The sequence below is a fragment of the Mastigoproctus giganteus genome, chromosome 1, assembly GCF_048544385.1.
Source record: "Mastigoproctus giganteus isolate SK-2022 chromosome 1, ASM4854438v1, whole genome shotgun sequence".
In the NCBI taxonomy this organism is placed as follows: Eukaryota; Metazoa; Arthropoda; class Arachnida; order Uropygi; family Thelyphonidae; genus Mastigoproctus; species Mastigoproctus giganteus.
Window position 1 is genome coordinate 276,678,114 of NC_143575.1, and position 18,190 is coordinate 276,696,303.

Below are 18,190 nucleotides of genomic sequence, written 5' to 3' on the forward strand. Positions count from 1 at the left end.
GTGAGGAAATTCACCAGGGGACTGCTCCTGATCATGTATCAGGCACTGCATTGCATTTCCAAACCTGTCTGTAGTATTAGAAAAGGGGGGAGGAAGCAAATATGCGGCCTTTGTCGTAATACAAGGTAGTCCTTACACAATGTAAAAATAAAATTAATAATGTAAATTAAAATAAATACACATTTACAAAAGTGTAATGTGAAATGTAATACAAATATGCAGTGCAGGTAATTAAGTTAACGTGGTAATTAAAAGTTCGATATTAACGTGGAAATTAAGTTAACGTGGCGAAATGTAATTAAATTAACGTGGTTAAAAAATTGAATAAAAAGTAATTAAAAAAGGTAAAAGGCAAAGGGTAATTAAACCACATTATTAAAATAACGTGGTGTAATTACCTTTGCCCATTTCCTGATTATGTATCATATTTTCATCTACTATATTCAGATTTTGCATATTTGTCATCCCCTGATTCGACCTCTTGCTAAAATTGCCCTCCCATATCTGAATATAGCGTTATTTATTTCTTTGTTATTTATTTATTATTATTTATTTTTTTTTTTTCCCTCAGTCCTAGTTCATTTTTGTACTAGGTTTTTCAAATTCTTTCACCTGTTTAACCACTGGTGTGTTTTTTTTTTTTTTTGACGGATGCCGCATACTTCTCTTAGTTCATGCACCGTGTGTACTTTTCATTTCCATTTTCACAGACCCTTTATCTATTTTACAAATCATAAACAAGCATATTTTATATATACAGTGCTCTTTTTGTAAAAAAAAAAATTGGTGCTGGCACTCATTCTTTGCTATCAGGAAAAATTAGAAAATTAAAAGGACATGAAAAGTACAGTACTCAAAAAAATTATTTCCTGATATTGTTACTTAGTAGTAATGTTTTTGGAAGAAGAATAGCAAATTAAGTATATTAAGCATAAATTTATTATTCAAGTATATAAAAAAATAGGAAAATGTTGAAAAAAAAATAAGAAGTAAAAATTAGTAAAAAAAAGTAAAATTAATTTCATAAAGTTTTTATAGAATATTCCAAATTTTTATTAAGTTCTCATCCAACACACTATGCCGACTTCTTACTGTTTGTGTCTTTGCTGAATGACATTTCCAAAGCAGCCATGAATCGACATATTTGCTGGATCGAAGCATGTCAGCTGCTGGCCCAGTGCCGGATTAAGGTACGAGCTAGTAGGGCCCTTGCCCCAGGTGCAATTCTTTAAGGGATGCCAAAAACAGAACAATGAGACGCGAAATACTCATATCCTTAGTAAGAGGGTGCCGAAAAACCTTTCTGACCTGGGCACGGAAATACCTTGATCTGGCTTGTGGGTGTGCCTACAATTTTAATTAAGAAATAGTGAAGAAATTGTTTTTGTCATCAATGAAGCTCTGGTTGGACTGACGATCATATTCATTTGTGAAAATTCACATTCACTTGATGAAATTGGTATTGTACTCAGAGCGTTCATCGAATGCTCTTCAATTTTTCCGAAACTGTCTTTTTGATTAGGTATTCCCGAAATGGACAAATTGTATCTCTTTCATTTAACTAAAGCCTAATTAACAATTTTCTAACTTCATTCTCACTAAATGCCAACATTTCATGTTTAAAAGGTTTTTAATACCTTCGTTGTCCTCGTTTTCTTTCTCTGGTCATCAATATTGTCACTAGTTCTTAAATTTGAATTTTTTTATTTATTCTATTTATTTATTTATTTTTATTATTTTTTTTAAACTGTCCAAAATGTCGGTGTCATTCGGATATTCAGCTACTGTGACCATGTAAACAGAAATAGGGAAAATTTATGGAAAAATGTGGATAACTCACTTCTGCCGAACAACAGATGATTATTTGTCTGGGTAAAAGAAAATCACTCTCTCCTAATTCTCGAACACGGAGCTTACAGTTGATTCCCAGTGGTGTCTAACCTACAGCCCATGCGGAAAGTGAATTAAAACAGCATTTTAAATTTTGCTAATTATCAAAAAAAAATTTCTCATTAAATGTTTTGTTTAGTAAATGTAATCGTGTATTGTACTTTAAAAAAAAATAAAATTTTTGAATATTTTCAATTTCAGGTGTATCATTATTTTTATTTATTCACCTTAATATTCATCTCAAGCAGTGATCCTTTCAGGTTGTAAATTTTCTAAAGTGAGCATTTAAAGGCAAAAGTAAGGTTTTTATTGAAAAACAAAAGAAAGTCATATTTTTATAATTTTAATAAAATCTAAAAAATAAATTAGTAACATAGATTTGTTACACATAGAAGTATTGGGAATTTGCAATTTTTATATATAGCCTGAAAATAAAAAAAAAAAAACGGTAACATGAAAACAGAAACTTCCTTTTACATGTAACAAGATATGGAAAATGTAACACTAATTTTTCTTGAATCACTCAGTGCGGCCCCGAAAGAATTCTAATTTTGAATATGGCCCCTGTATGATAAAAGGTTGTACACCACTGCAGTAGAAGGTGAACCAGAGCCCATTGGGAATACCCTTTGATCTGCTCACTGTTGACCAGTGAGCAGATCAAGCGCTACTTCTCCGTATGTGGAACAGGTGGTCGGATAGGTTTTACTAGGTACCACTAAGTTGTAGAGTGGTAATCCCTTCAGCTCTCTCAATTCTTGCTTAGCAGCAGCACTAATTTCCTGAAGGCCAGAAGTGCGAACAGTATGTACGCAGTTAAATCTCTCCTAAGCCGTTCGTTATATGAAAATTTTCTTCGCTCGACTGAAATTATTTTAAATGTAATTTCCAAGGGAATTCAAAAAAATTTGCTATGAAAGGAGTTCGTTAAACAGAGGTCCGACTGAGTAATTTACAATTCCAAAATGATTATAAAGTTTTATATAGAAAATATCTTAACAATAGACAGTGAAAAATGCAAATTCAAAGTGTACAGCATCCAAATGTTATTGTTAATAAAGGTGCTGGTACACAGTACCGTTGCATACTGTCCCAAAAAAAAGCACTATGTATATATATAGAGGCCCCTTGCCACAGAAGTCCTTGGAAATTAGGTGGCAAGACCTGCTAGAGTACCTAAATAATCTACTGGGTGCTTGACCTGCCTCTTCGTGGCAAAGTGTGGGCAACGGTGGGTCCCAATAAGGGCCCAATTGCTAAATGGTCATGGAAATAGAACGTAACACAACAAACCACTCCCCACACACTTTACTACTACTTCAGTGACAGTAAAGACAGTAGAATTAGAAATGTGCTAACTTAATTACTCAGAGTTCTTACTTTAATCTTACTTTTAATATTTAAGATTATTTGCTATTAAATATGAAACTTTCTTTATTGTTCATGATTTCTGAATTGGACAATTAGTAGTTTAAGTAGGTAAATTTAATATTAATTTTAATTTAATAGACAATGCTTAATAGTTAAATCATTTATTTATATTTTTATTTATCGATTACTGAATTATTTAACTATTAGTCTACTAATGGTCCAATTCAGAAATTGCCTAAATGGTAGAAAAAATTTTCATAATTTTTTTCCACTTTAATATTTAAATTCTTAAATATTAAAAAGTAAGATTAAATTCAGAACTCTGTAATAAAACAACTCTCTGTAATTAAGTTAATAAATTTGCATTTTCTGCTGTTTTTTTCAGTCACTAAAGAAGTAGTACAGGAGGTATACCACAAAGCATCTGAGAGTAATCTGTAGTACTTACAAAATTAAAGACAGAGTACACTCTATGCTGATTGGTGTGCTTATTTTTCCTCACTATTCTCCAAAACAAAAACGAGAGTTGAAGTATGTTTTAGTCCAAATGACAGTGGTGAGTAACATTAAACAGATATACAGACAAATAAAGTGGGTTATCAAATCAGAATGTCTTATCTTGGGGGATATTAACTTTCCAGATATTTTTTGGTACTTGTGTGTTGGCGGCTCTCACAGTAGCAAAGCATTTCTCGATTTATTAGATTACTGCTTTCTAACCTCACTTTCCCTTTTTGCCTTTCTAACATGCTAGAGGGGCAACAGGGAAGGCAACATTCTTGATTCCAAACACTTTCAAATTCACCCTAACTTTGGCTTTTTCTTAATATCACGAGTTCTTGCTATTGGCAGACATAAGAGGGGTATCAAAACGTTTTTTCCCCCTGACCTGTGTGTATTCTATGAACGATATGTTTTATTGACTGTATTGCTTGTTTATTTCATAATATATGGCAGAAGTTTCATTGCTCTAACTCTTACATTTCTTTTGTTACAGAGCTGAATGTGTGACAGAGTGTCATCATGGATAAAGTTGAATATTGATACATTATCAAATTCCTGTTTTTGCCAGGCAAAGCCAAGGATTATCGATGAGGGGATGTCTACATTAGATGGGGATATCTGTCTGCTGTATGAGGTTGTAAAACATTGGTGGAGCAGTTCAAGTGCAACCAGGAGAGAATCCATAATGAGGAAAGAAGTGGGCCACCATCCACATCTGACACTGCTGAATTCATGGATAAAATTAAAACAGCTGATCCTCTGTGACTGCCAAAATAATTAAATACATAGTTGCTGAGACTGGAATAAGCTATGGATCAGTGGAGCATAATTCACAATGATTTGAATAAGAATAGTCTCAACACGGCGGATTCCTTGCTTGCTCACATATCTTCAGAAAGAAAAGGGTGATCCTGGTCTGTTTTTTTTTTTTTTTTTTTTTTTACTGATTGGTGATAATAAATATATCAGTTTGATGATCCAGAAACAAAACAGATTTCAAAACAATGGAAACATCCATCATCACCAACTCTCAAATAGACCAGATGCAACTATCTGCAGGGAAGTTGTTGCTGTCAGTTTTCTAGAATAGGATGGACATTTTTCTCACAGATTACTTGGAGAAGGGTACCATCCACAGTGCACATTACTACAGCAACATGCATCAATTAGGAAAAGTGATACAGAAAACTTAGAAGGGCATGTTCTTTCTTCACGACAACCCACGCTGCTGTCCCTCCCTCCTATCGCAACCATTGATCTTACCTGGAAGTTAGGACTTCTTATCTTGCTACCCCTGACTTGGACTTGTTCCTCTTTCCTCAGCTGAAATCATTTTTTGCATGGAAAGCATTTTTTGGCAATTCAGTGGTAATTTCTGTGACATAAGCATGGTTTCAAGAGCAAAGTGAGACCTACAAGAACAGCATAAAGAAGTGCTGCAAAAGATGGGAGAAGTGTGTCGTGTTGTGGCTATATAAAGGAGTAATATGTTTCCAATTCTCAGCCTCCTGGAACATGTAGAGCATGGTCAGAGGAAAACTTTTTGATATCCTTCTCCCTCATACTCTTGTCCTATTCCACCTATCCTTGTTATATGACATATTCCCCACTTCTCAGATAAAATCATCTGGAATGCCTATTCCTGTGAGACTACTACATCCTGCTCATAGTGATTCCTTGTGTGAATCCTTCCTGGGAAACAACCCTCTTCTTCATTCACCAACAAAACAAAACTTCATTTCTCTCTCTCTCTCTCTCTCTCTCTCTCTCTCTCTCTCTCTCACACACACACACACACACACACACACACACAGAGGCATTTGTGGCACCGAGCCTAGCTACAGTTGTTCGCATACTTACTGCACAGTGCATGCAGTAAAGCTTAATTCATAAGAGAATAATCTTTGACACTTTTCTCCAGTTTACTACCCACTTTGATGAATGATGTTCTCCATAGACCCTACATTAATTTGGAGATCTGCAGCTAGTTCTTTGAGACTAATACTCCGATCTTCCAGGATTAGTGCCTCAATTTTTGCAACACTCTTCTGTTACAACAATTTCTAGGATTTCTTCATCATGCACTGAAGTTCTTCCACATTTGAATTGTTTATACCTGTGTGTGTGTGTGTGTGTGTGTGTGTGTGTGTGTGTGTGTGTGTGTGTGTGTGTGTGTGTGTGTGTGTGTGTGTGTGTGTGTGTGCACGCGCGCAACAACACTAACCTAGGCAGTCTTCTCCATTAACAGCAACCATACATGGATTATTTTGGGTGTTTTCCCTGCATGTAATTTCATTTAAAAATTTTTAATTAATCCTATAGTGTTATGCTCTTCCCAGTTCTTGCAGCAGTGTATATTATGTAAAATTTATAAAACACCTCATGAATATTAGAAAAACTTATAACAACACTACATTTTAAAAAAAAAATTAGCAGTGCCATTCTATCTTTCCAGTAAAGCATCTTTCAGCTCCTTGATTGATGTATAAGCTTCTTTTGATTTTTTTTTAATTTCTCCAGGTAAGACATCTGTGAAGTTTATTCCATCAGTGTCACAAATAGAAGCTGTTACCTCACATATTTATAAATATATATAAACACGACGGATACACATTCTTCCTCATGCCATACTGTAAATAGGTGTCATATCTGTAGTGATAAACCCAGGGATTGTCAGTGGCTGTTATGTGAAATGAAGGTGTTTCCAGTTGCCTTTTTAAAAGTTGAAACTTTTGACTTTTCCAACATTGAGTTTTTTTGTCTGAATGCATCATCCACAAGTAATTAAAAATTGTTACTTTTATTTATAATTAATTTTATTATTATTATTATTTTTTTAATTTTTAATTTTTTTATTTAACTTTATTGTCTTTTTACATTGTCATGTTTGTCTAATATATAATAAGCTAATATTTGAAATATGCAAAAGTATACAAGTATATTAATTTCTGATATAAAATTGTGTTTAAATAATATTCAGTTAATTAATATTTTTGTGGTTGTTTGTTTTTGTTTAATTGTATGAGGGGGTTCAAAAAAGATTTGCAGTCACCCAGAAGTAGTTGTGATGGAAGGTTCAAACAAAGACCACATATTATACCTTTTCAACATAGTCTCCACCCAAAATGACAACATTTTTGCCACCTCTCAATATATTTCCACAGGCCAGTTTTGTAGAAGTCCTTTACTATCCTTCAAACCATGAAGCAGCATTTTCAGCAACAGAAAGGACCTCGGGGCAGGACAAGGCATTATTTCAAATTTTTTTACTGGCACATCAACATTTCATGTGCACATTGTGCCTTTTCCTTCTTCTGGTAAGAGGTTAGAAGTCTGAGAACCTATCTAGCAGACACTTTACTCATATGCAACTATTGATGGATGATGTTCTCCACAGACCCTACGCTAATGCTCTGCAGCTAGTATGGCAATCCTCCAGGATTAATTCTTTGAAGCTAATATGGCAATCCTCCATAATTAATGCCTCAGTTTTTGCAACACTTCTGTTACAGCAGTTACATCCTGGGATTTATTCAACGTGCACTGAGGTTCTTCCACATTTGAATTGTTTATAGCAATGTGCAACAACCCTGTAACCTAATCATTTTTCTCCATTAACAGTGACCATTTCTTCGTGGATGTTTTGGGTGTTTTCCCTTTCAGAAAGTGGAACTGAATCACTGATCTATATTCCACTTTATCCGTTGTGGCACTTCATTCCGTGCTGCAAAGAAGGAATGAATTGTCAGATTGAACAAAATTGGTGTGTGATTGCTATAGAGATTTCAAGGTATCAAAAAATATTTCATCTTTCTGTTAGAACTACTGGGTGAATAAAAATATATATATATATATATATATATTTTTTTTTTTTTTTACCTCCACCATATATATTTATGCAACCAGTTATTTGTATATATTTATACAAATTAGTGAGTAATAATTTACTTAGAAAAACATTGTAATTTTGGTTAATTCTGAGTATAAAAAAGATAATTTTTTCATGTTACTTCCTATCCCCCACAGGCAAGGTCGGAAGCAGCAAAAAAACGGTCATCTTTGTTGTCCGAAATGCATTTTCGTAATTTACGTCAAAAGGTGCTACTCCTTAGTAGGACACAAGAAGCTGCAAGGCAGTTAGAGGTACAATTTTGTTTACAGACTTCACTTATGCTTACCTTTTCTTTTTTTTTTTTTTTTCAGTTGTAAATAACTATCCACTTAGTATGGACTGTGTATTTGTACTTCTTGCTTCTGAAACCATCAGTTTCGTACAAGTATCAGTAATATATCTGGTGTGTATACATGGATATCTATAGGAGAAAAGGAATATGAATCCTAGTATTGGGTACATTATTATGTTCAAAATCTAAGCCATTTAAAGGGCTATAAAATAATAGTATTAGTAGTGGCAATGATGCAAGAAAGCAAGCTTCTAAAGCATCAGTCTCCCACATGGAATATCATCCTTGCATTTGATATACCAAATTTACCTCCCACCCTTGAAGCTATCTATCTCAACTGCCATGTAAGACCCTGTGTTCCAAACTCTATCAGATGTTATAAGTGCCAAAAATTTGGTCACTTCCAAACCATCTAATAAGTGTGCCCAGGCTGTGGTTCAAATCCCGCACATAAATGGAATATGATGCTGAAACACCACATGGTCAAAACTGTCAAGACCAAAACCGCACTTACTCAAAGTCCTGTGAACTGTGGAAAATGGAGAAAAGGGTCCAAAAACATAGGAGCAATTTGCTGATTAATTTTTTTTTTTTTTTTTTTTTTTCTCTCTTCATGAAAGTACCCTTTTGTTTGCCTTATACAGTGGGATAATCAACTCATTATTGTTCCCCATGTGGAGTAACTTACATTTATCAATATTAGGGTCCAGTACTGCATGACTACTAATAACATTAGTCTGGGAAAAGCAGTTTCCATTTACAATCACTCTGTGTTTTCCCATTCAATCAAATCCTTAACATGCTTCAAAAAAACTTGCAGACTTTTTTTTTTTTTTTTTATGCTTATCATCAGACAACATCTCATTTAACTATTATTACACTGAAACTCAGTATAATCCATTTTATAAATGTGCACTAAATTTTAGCCTTCTAAATGTACAAATACAGTTACGAGTTACTTCATTCTTATCGTGCGCTCGTAAAGCACGAATTTATTTTCCATAGACATGATGTTAAAAATAGGTGTTACGTTTCAACAATGAAATTAGTTAGCTAATTAGTTTGTTTAAACAAAGGTTGACTTAACCAAAGAAATGAAAACATAGCCTGTAAAATCAAGCAATTTATAATAATAAATTATTAATGACTTACAAATGTTAAAGAATGTTTATTCTTTAACTAAATTCTTTAACTAACATCATAGACTAAATGCACACTTATTTGTTTTTTGTGTGTGTGTGTGTCAAGCAGGATTTAATTTGCTTAGCATGCAATGATCTTAATGCTTACAGCAGAGCAAATGCAAATTTTGTCTTATCAATTTTTTTTTATGTGAACCCCAAACACGAGAGGTATTAGAACCTATAGTACTTAGAACCGTGCTTGGGTTGGAGGTTGAGAAGACGAAAGAAGATATTTGTTGACATTGGACTTGAACTTTTGTAGATTGCAATTTTCAGGAAATACGTGTGAAGGAAGGTTGCTCCAGAAAACGGCAGTTGAATGAATAAACGAGGAAGCCGAAAAGTTGGTTCTGTGAGTTTGAAGTTGGACAGTAAGTGGATGTTGGCTGGTGGCGGCACATGTTCGGACTATTTTGAAAGAGAGAGCAGGAATTATAGACGCCAATTGAGAAGAACAGTGCCCTCGGAAGTATCTGTAGAAAAGGCATGCAGCAGAAACAGTACGTCTATGAGACAGAGAATGGAGAGACTGTTAGAGATCAGTCATTAATTAACCTAACTGCTCTCTTCTGAATGGTCCCCACCAGCCAACATCCATTTACTGGTCAACTTCAAACTCACAGAACCAACTTTTCATCTTCCTCGTTTATTCATTCAACTGCCGTTTTGGGCAGTTTGGTTAATTAATGATTCATCTCTAACAGAGTCTCTCCACTCGCTGTCTCATAGACGCACTGTTTCTGCTGCATGCCTCTTCTACAGATACTTCCATGGGCACTGTTCTTCTGAATTGGCTTCTATAATTCCCGCTCTCTCTTTCAAAACAGTCCGAACACGTGCCGCCACCAGCCAACATCCATTTACTGTCCAACTTCAAACCCACAGAACCAACTTTTCATCTTCCTCGTTTATTCATTCAACTGCCGTTTTCTGGAACAACCTTCCTTCATACGTATTTCCTGAAAATTACTGGCTACGTAAGTTCAAGTCTAATGTCAACAAATATCTTCTTTCATCTTTTCAACCTCCAACCCAAGCACTGTACTAAGTATTATAGGTTCTAATACCTCTCGTGTTTGGGATTTCCATAAAAAAATAAATAATAAATAAATAAAAAATTTGCTCTGAGGCACTGGCTGCAGGACTCTGATTTCTTCATTTTGGCAGAGACTGACATAAAATTTTAGTAAATTATTCAGGTGTGGGTAGCCGGTTCAGATAGTTGCTATTTCACTCTAATGGGCGTGCTTCCTAGGCAGAGGTATGCTTAGTAGTAGAGTGGGCGGAGGTAGAGAGGCTTCAATCAGATTTGTATCAGTTTCGTTCTTATTTAGTGTAAAGAATTGGAATGAAATGAAATAATATTTTCTTCGTGTTTTGGGGGCATTTTCTGTTTTTGCATTTCATAAACCTGTAGTTGGGCTCCCTTTAAAGTCACTATATCCCTCTCAGAAGCTGTGTTTTGAGTCTGAATTCTTACCATTTTTGTTGTTATGGCAATGCCATTTTGTCTGATTTTTCTACCCATTTCAGTAAATCAATTTCTAATTCTGGCCATTTTACAACTTTGCTGCACAAAGCACAGTTTTTCTTTAACATGGATTGAAGCACTTTTGATTTCTCCAAGTTCTAATGGTTTTTTCAGTTGTAGGAAGTGCAATTTATCTTTCAGCTGCCTTATTCCCATGAATTTTGTACTTTACAACTTTCAGTTCAAATCCCACAGTACAAGACATGCATGATGTTGTTCTCCCTGGTTCATGGGGAAAGTTGCAACAACTTTAAATTTAACATTATTGACATTGTTATTTACAACTTTACAACTAACAAAATGAGTGCTGAAATCAAAGCTAAATTTGATTTCAGCAGTGCATCTAACCTTTACACAAATTGTGAATACATAGCCATCAATTGCACAATCATAAAGGCCTACATCCTTTATACACTTAACCCAACAGCTGAATTGAGTGCACGGGTACAAATGGTAAGATAAAATCATGAAATATACAGTTATTTACAAGAGGTAAAAATCTGCTTAAAGCTTATGATACAAAGTAACTTTATTACACCTCGTTACTTATACCTGTATCATTTGTGTTGACCAGAAAAGCATGCCTATGCTGGAAAGTATTCCTGGTGAAATTCTGCAAAGACCAATAAGAGCCAGCATCCTGAATGAGTAGATATTCATTGCCTGGAGCAAAACTATTTGGTGAAGATCTGTTTGTTGAGGATCTTAATTCCTCCTTAAAGTCATTATGCAAAGGACAATGATATAATGCATGCTCCCAGCTCCCACTTTCTCCACAGTTGCATAAGTCCGTTCTGAAAAGTCTGAACTGAAAAAGTTTCTGGTTCAAGGATCCATGCCCCATTACGATGTAAGATGAGTAGATGTCTAGAGAAAACCAACAATTTTTCTTCTTATTAATGAGAAAGGAAACCTTGGGAATAAATATTCTTGTCACCAGCCTGGCTGTAGTAGTAGTAGTAGTAGTAGTAGTAGTAGTATCCCAACAGGTCTGCCAAATGTTTGCACATTCGTTCCAGCAGTGAGATCGTCCTTTTTTAACATCCATCTGTAAATTTAACGTTACCCAATAGGTATTCTCTTTTTGATATGGTAACAAAGACCGCTGTAAGCCACATAAAGATCTAGAGTCATTTGGCCAACTTTAATTTGCAGAGCCCCTGTAGAAACAGTTCTGCACATAGATAACAGCATAGTTCTCTGAAGTGAGACAAGTTTTTTCTGTATCTGAATAATTCTCACCCCATGAAACCATGCACCAGATGCATAAGTTACCATAGGAAGAAAGACTGCATTATAATAAAATTGCAGAAGTTTTCCTTGAAAGTCCCCAGTCAGTGCGTGATACTCTTATCAAAGCTCCAGAAACTCTCCTGATTTTTATTATTAAATTTGTGACATGTGGAAGAAACGAAGGATTACTGTCAGTGAATGAAATGTCACATGGAAAAGAGTCAACAGTTTAAAGCACCCATATTTTATAATATAAGCAGTTCAGAAGAATGCCTTCTAAACTACACATCTAGCGAAGACTGCAGCATTGTATTTCTATGAATCTGATCACATTCAAATCTCCATTGGCTGGCCGGCATTGTCTTTTATATAAGAGATCAATGTATTGCAAAGATGCATCCTGATTTTGCAATAATTTTTTTGAAATAAAGTGTCCTATGCGCCAGAAAATACAGTAAGTTTGAAACTTTTGGATTTAATCAGTAAAAGCCTCCAAATTTAGTCAAATGTGTGTTCAACATACATATAACTGCATAAAATACCTCAAAACAGGCAAAAAAAACAAATAAAATTTGCTCCAACCTATAATAGCCCAGAGTCCAATCATCACTGTGCTGACAAAATTACTCCTTTACTTTTACAGCATTCAGTTATTGGCTGTTTAATAATGACCGACTTTATGCATCAGACAGCAAATGTGTTAACCGCAAATAAGTATTCAATAAAGCCCTGAACTACATGGTTTTTCTGTCTTGTTTTGGCTGATTCTGTATAAGCTTGCTTTCTTGCATCATTTGCCTACTTGCTAATGTCATGGCCAGAGTATGAATAGAAATCTCTGACATTACCAGTAATGTCAGATTCTGACTCTGTCAGACTCTTGACCATGATTCGAACCTATTCAATATATAAATATGATTAACAATTATATTCTTATTAAAATTGCTAACTGTAAACCTCTGATTTATGTGGCCACGTAAAAATATAAACAGAACATTTTTTAGTCTCTGGCTTTGTGCCGTAATGTGCATTTTATTTATAACTCCTAGGGTATTGTACATTTAACGAATTTCTTTATTTATTATAACTGCTTAAATTTATTATTTGTGTTAAATGCTTCTATATCTACTGTTTTTGTAGAATACTAAACTTCATTCAAATCCTGGTTATATGGAAGAATTTAAGGTTCCTGAAGACCTTATGGGACTTGCAATCGGTGCTCATGGGGCAAATATCCAACAAGCACGTAAAGTAGATGGCATAACAGGAATTGATCTAGAAGAAAATTCTTGTACATTTAAAGTGTATGGTGAGGTATGTTCCTTGTTATATAACTTCTATGGTGCTAGGTATGTCGACATAAGAAATTACAGTATTAGTATAATTATAAATATTAGCTATTATTGTCATGAAGTTATAGAATAATTTGTAATTACATTTCCACTTTTTTTCCCCTCTTCTTTTTAAAAATTTCAACAAAAGGAACTTACTGAAGCCTTTTCAGAAGAACTGAGCTAGCCAGTCTCTGGTGTAAGATATTTTGGTTATCCCAGAAATAGTTATGCTACTCTTTTATGCACTATATATGTACAGACTTAGCTCCTTGTGTCCTGAATTTCAGTCATACATCCCGCTGTAGTATCATGAGGGATTGGGGGATTTTGTATTTGCCTTTATTTCTGTTGAAATTGCATATTTCCACAGCATTCAGCCACCACTCATAACTGCCTGCTAATGTAATTGTCACACACACAAAAAAAAAAAAACATGCATACATATCTCAGGAAGTTTCTTGGAGCCTGATAGATACTAGCCAACTCGTACTTGAGTTTCAATGGAAATAAAGGAAGGAACACCATCCCCACCCCATAAACCTTCTTCCATTGGCCACATTTAGGGACTAGCAAGCAGCCTACAGGATGTCCCAAACACTGTCTTAATAAAAACTTAATAAAGATTTTATACAGTTAACTTTATTTTTCAAATACAGTGGTGTTCAGAGAAAGAGCATCACAGGAACCCTTTTTCGCGATGGTGTGTTACATTAATGACTAGCATCACAAATAGAAATATAAACAAAAGATATTTATTAATAGTTGAGGCAAAGCTAAGTAATATTTGACAGGTGCTCTCAAAACATTCCAAAATGAGCATTTGCAGCCTTTATACAACAGTTTTGGGTAAATACAACAATTACAGCTGAAATGTTATCAGAAGCCCTCAGTTTGCTTCAGTTTATCATTTTAAATGGAAAGAAAAATGAAAAGTTCACCAGGTGTAAACTAATATTTGGTTGAACCACCTCTGGCCCTGATGATAGCAGCACACCGTTGAGGCATTGGCAAGTTCAATTTCTGAAGGTAATAAACTGATGATTCCAAACACGAATTATGGCTTCCTGAAGTTCACGAAGGGTCTTTGGTTTCTTTCTGGCAACTGCAGAGTTCGGACTGTTTCCTGGCTAGCTAAGAGTTGTAATGGACCGTTCTTCCAACCATTTTTTCATCTGTAACAAATGTAAACATGTTACTGTCAAACCTGTAATGAAGAAATGAAGCTAAAGTAACTACAGAAACACCTACTTACATTCTTTGCCTGATGACAAGGAGCAGAGTCGTCCTGAAAGATGCAGTTACTTGGCAGGTTGAAATGGTCTCTAATGGTTATAGCCAGGTATCCAATGCCATTTACGGAACCTTTTATAAACTGCGGGTGACCTATTCCAAGATACGAAATGCACCTCCATATCATTTGGCTGGTAGGGAATTTTGCTGTAGACACCATGCAGTCTGGGTGGTATTCTTCACCACGTCTACGGCAAATCGTTTTCTTCCATTAGAGCCATGTAGGTTGAATTTCTTCTCGTCCAAGAAAATAACTGTATTCCACTGCTCAGGGGTCCATTTGACATGCTCCTTACACCAAATTAATCAGGCCTTTTTCATTTTTTGTGTGAGGAGGGTCTTCTTCTTAGGACAACAGGCTACAAGTCCGTTTTTGAAGAGGCGTCTTCTGACTGTTACTGCATTTGCTACCACTCCTGTACGTTCTTCCCATTCTCTTTTTAGCTCAGACAAAGAAGCATTATGGTTTTCAAGTCATAAGCACTTCAAAATGTGGTCCTGTTTTGGCTTAGAGACTCGTTTGCACCCGGTTACTTTTTTCCTATCAGCAGAACCAGTATTCTGCTGAAAACCGGAAAGAAATCTTTCCGGTTTAACCAGAAAGAAATCTACTCACTGTCGACTGATTACAGGGCACTCTATAAGCAATATGACGGGAAGAACATCTTTCCCCATGTAAAGCAACAATAGCACTCTTTCTTCATCCCATCAACTGCACGTAACTTGCTATCCTTGACACAAGCAAAGATTGACTGCAACTCTTGTAGAGCATGCTTATATAGCTGAAAGTAACAGCTGATGCAATATGTCATTACCTTCGTGGTCAATCTTATCTGATGCAATCTGTAAGAAATATTGCCATATACTTACGTTATTCGGGCGACAATTACGACAATTTACGGCAACAGTTAAAGTGTGATGCACTTTCTTTGAACAGCTGTGTATACAGAAATGTTATTGCCATTATTTATTATTATTTTTTTTTTCCAATGTTGGGTGATATGGAACCACCATTACAAGTACAATATTCCCATTGCAGCTTTCGAAAAACTGAACTATATATTTTTAAGATTAGTTTCTTTCCTTGCATGAAACATATATCAAAACCTTTTGATATATGTTTTATGCAAAACATTGCAAAACCTGTTCTTTGAGTAGCACTATTGGATGAAGAATTGGTTTGCCAAATGCAATTATATTTAAGTTAAACATTACTTAACTATTTACTTGACTAAACACAGTTTGACATCATAAACTCTATTAAATATGTTTTGTAGCAGACTTTGAACTGCTGCAAGTAAACACATTAATCTTCAGAGTTCATGGTAGAAAAACTTATGCTGTTTACAAAACTAAGTTCACCAGATTTAATCTTTTACTTCATTTAGTCTGATCAGCACATAATCATCTTATGTAACTTTCAGTTTGTTCAAGACAAGATATTGTGTGCTGTTCTCAAATTGACAGATTTTATTATTATTATTATTATTATTAAAAAGGGTCACCACGATGGGATATACCTGGAAATCATTTTGATTATCCATTCTTTTTGCTCTTCCACAGCCAGTTTTTTTTTTTTTTTTTTTATAGTTGGGAACTACTTCTGAACAATATGCCTGCACAAACAGCAGGCATATTGTTCACAATTACTATGAAATGCCACTATTTATTAATGGGGACTAAGTATTAATAAAGAATCTCTCTCTAACTTAGCACACCTGATAGCAATAGCCATTTTATTACAAATTTGGAAAATAAATAAATCATTTTTTTATTATTATTTATTTATTTATTTATTTATTTTTTTTTTTTTTGCAAAAAGGTGGAGAAGCTCTGAGACCAACTGTATTATACTGGGGGAATGGTCAGAATTAAGTATAACAGACATTCTCCATAAATCCATAGAGTTGTCACTTAGGTACTTTATAAGCTGCAATGTGTAGGAATCATATGAAAAATCCTTAGATGACTTCACAGGGTAGGAGGCAGATTGTTACAATTAATGGGTAAATGTAAGAAGTGGACTTTCTCCAAGGACTGGCACTGAGACTTTTTTTTTTTTTTTATACTCCAGAGATGAAAGATATTAGGAACTATAAGGCTTAGGACCATGCAGGAGTTTTATATTAAGGTTGAGAAGACTGGAGATACTCGTTGATATTAGACTTGAATTGTAGGGGAAGCAATATTCATGATCTGCTTAAGCTATAAGAGAGAGATTAGAAGTCAGGGTAATGTCTAACAGATATTTGATCTTAAGTAAGGATCTGGGTATAGTAGAAGATAAACATAGTGGCACTATATTTCTTTTTTGCAATACATAAGATAAGATTCAGCTTTAGAAGGATTTAAATTAACTAAGTAAATGAAGTTTTTGCCCCATTGGAGAATTACCTGGAGATCATCATTTAAGGAATTGATAGATGGGTATTCAAGACTATGAAACTTTGTGCAGCGCAAGATATCTCAAACCGAAAGGTGAAATGCAACATGCTATCATCAACAAAACTATGGATAGGATTTCCATTCATTGGGAGAAAGAACTGAACTTTGGGGAACACCAACATTAGTGGAGAAGTTAGAAGACAGAAGGCCATCTACCCTCATCTGCAGTGAGCAGTCAGAAAAAAAAAAGTCGGCAATCCATAAGATGGAAACTTGTTTAGAAGACCTTACTGCCAAACATCGTCAAAAGCCTTAGAAATGTCAAGAGCAACTGCTTGATTTTTCACCAAACTTTTCCATTGAATTTGTCCATACGATGGGTAACATAAGCCAAAAATACCACAAGTAGAATGAACACTGACAGAATCCATCCTGTGAATCATTGGTCAGATGGAATATTTCAAGATACTTTAATAGTTCACAGGTAATGTGAACTAATGAAATTGTCCATTACTTTGGAGAAAGTTGTGGTATGAGCAATGGGACAGTAGTTGGATAGGAAGAATTTGTTGCTCCTTTTTAGGAACTGTCTGGATATGAGCAAATTTTCAAGCAAAGATAACACAGAACAGGAGCACAGTTTTCAGGAACAGGGGGAAAAAAAATGCCATGAACTTTCTTAACACCGAGATTGTTTAAAATTCTCACTGCATTTTTAGGGAGGACCACGGGAGGCCTTGAGTGGAGTGTACTGGGAATGGTAGGAGATGGTTTACTAAGAACATCAATACAAGAGTTAGAAGAAAAGCAGGATGCTAGCATGTCAGCTTTATCTTTAGCTGAAGTGTCAACAGAGTGATCGGGTTTTAACAGAGGTCAGAGTAGGGATGGGCAAAAGTTGTGACCAATAGCTTTGCTAAGAGACCAGAATGCTCAACTACTATTTGAACAAGAAGCAAGTTTTCTTCTCTAAACTATAACAAAATTTAGTTTGGATTGATTAATAACTGATTTACAATTGTTGCAAGCTTTAGTGTAGGCCAGTGCTTCTCAAACTTTTTTGGATCACTGCCCCCCCCCCCTAAAAAAAGCCTTTGCCAGGGCTTTTTTTTAGCCCACCAATATAAAGTGAAGCTAAATAACTGAAATGAATATTTGTCTGTTTGCCTCCAAAAACGTTAATGCAGCCCTGCATGTATGTGTGTGAATTATAAAGAAAACTATTTACTGCACTTTATTCCTTCTTTGTAAAAAATTACAACTATATAAATAAAGTCAGTTAAT

General features: G+C 34.9%; 1 protein-coding gene across 1 annotated transcript in view; it reads left to right on the top strand.

The window, feature by feature from the left end:
* Positions 1-18,190, top strand: part of LOC150092017 (RNA-binding protein FXR1-like) — a 308,330-nt gene that overhangs the window by 134,594 nt on the left and 155,546 nt on the right. The window contains exons 8-9 of the mRNA XM_090377720.1: positions 7,792-7,908; positions 13,038-13,211. Coding sequence (XP_090233846.1) covers positions 7,792-7,908; positions 13,038-13,211 — 291 coding nt within the window. The remainder of the gene's footprint in view (positions 1-7,791; positions 7,909-13,037; positions 13,212-18,190) is intronic.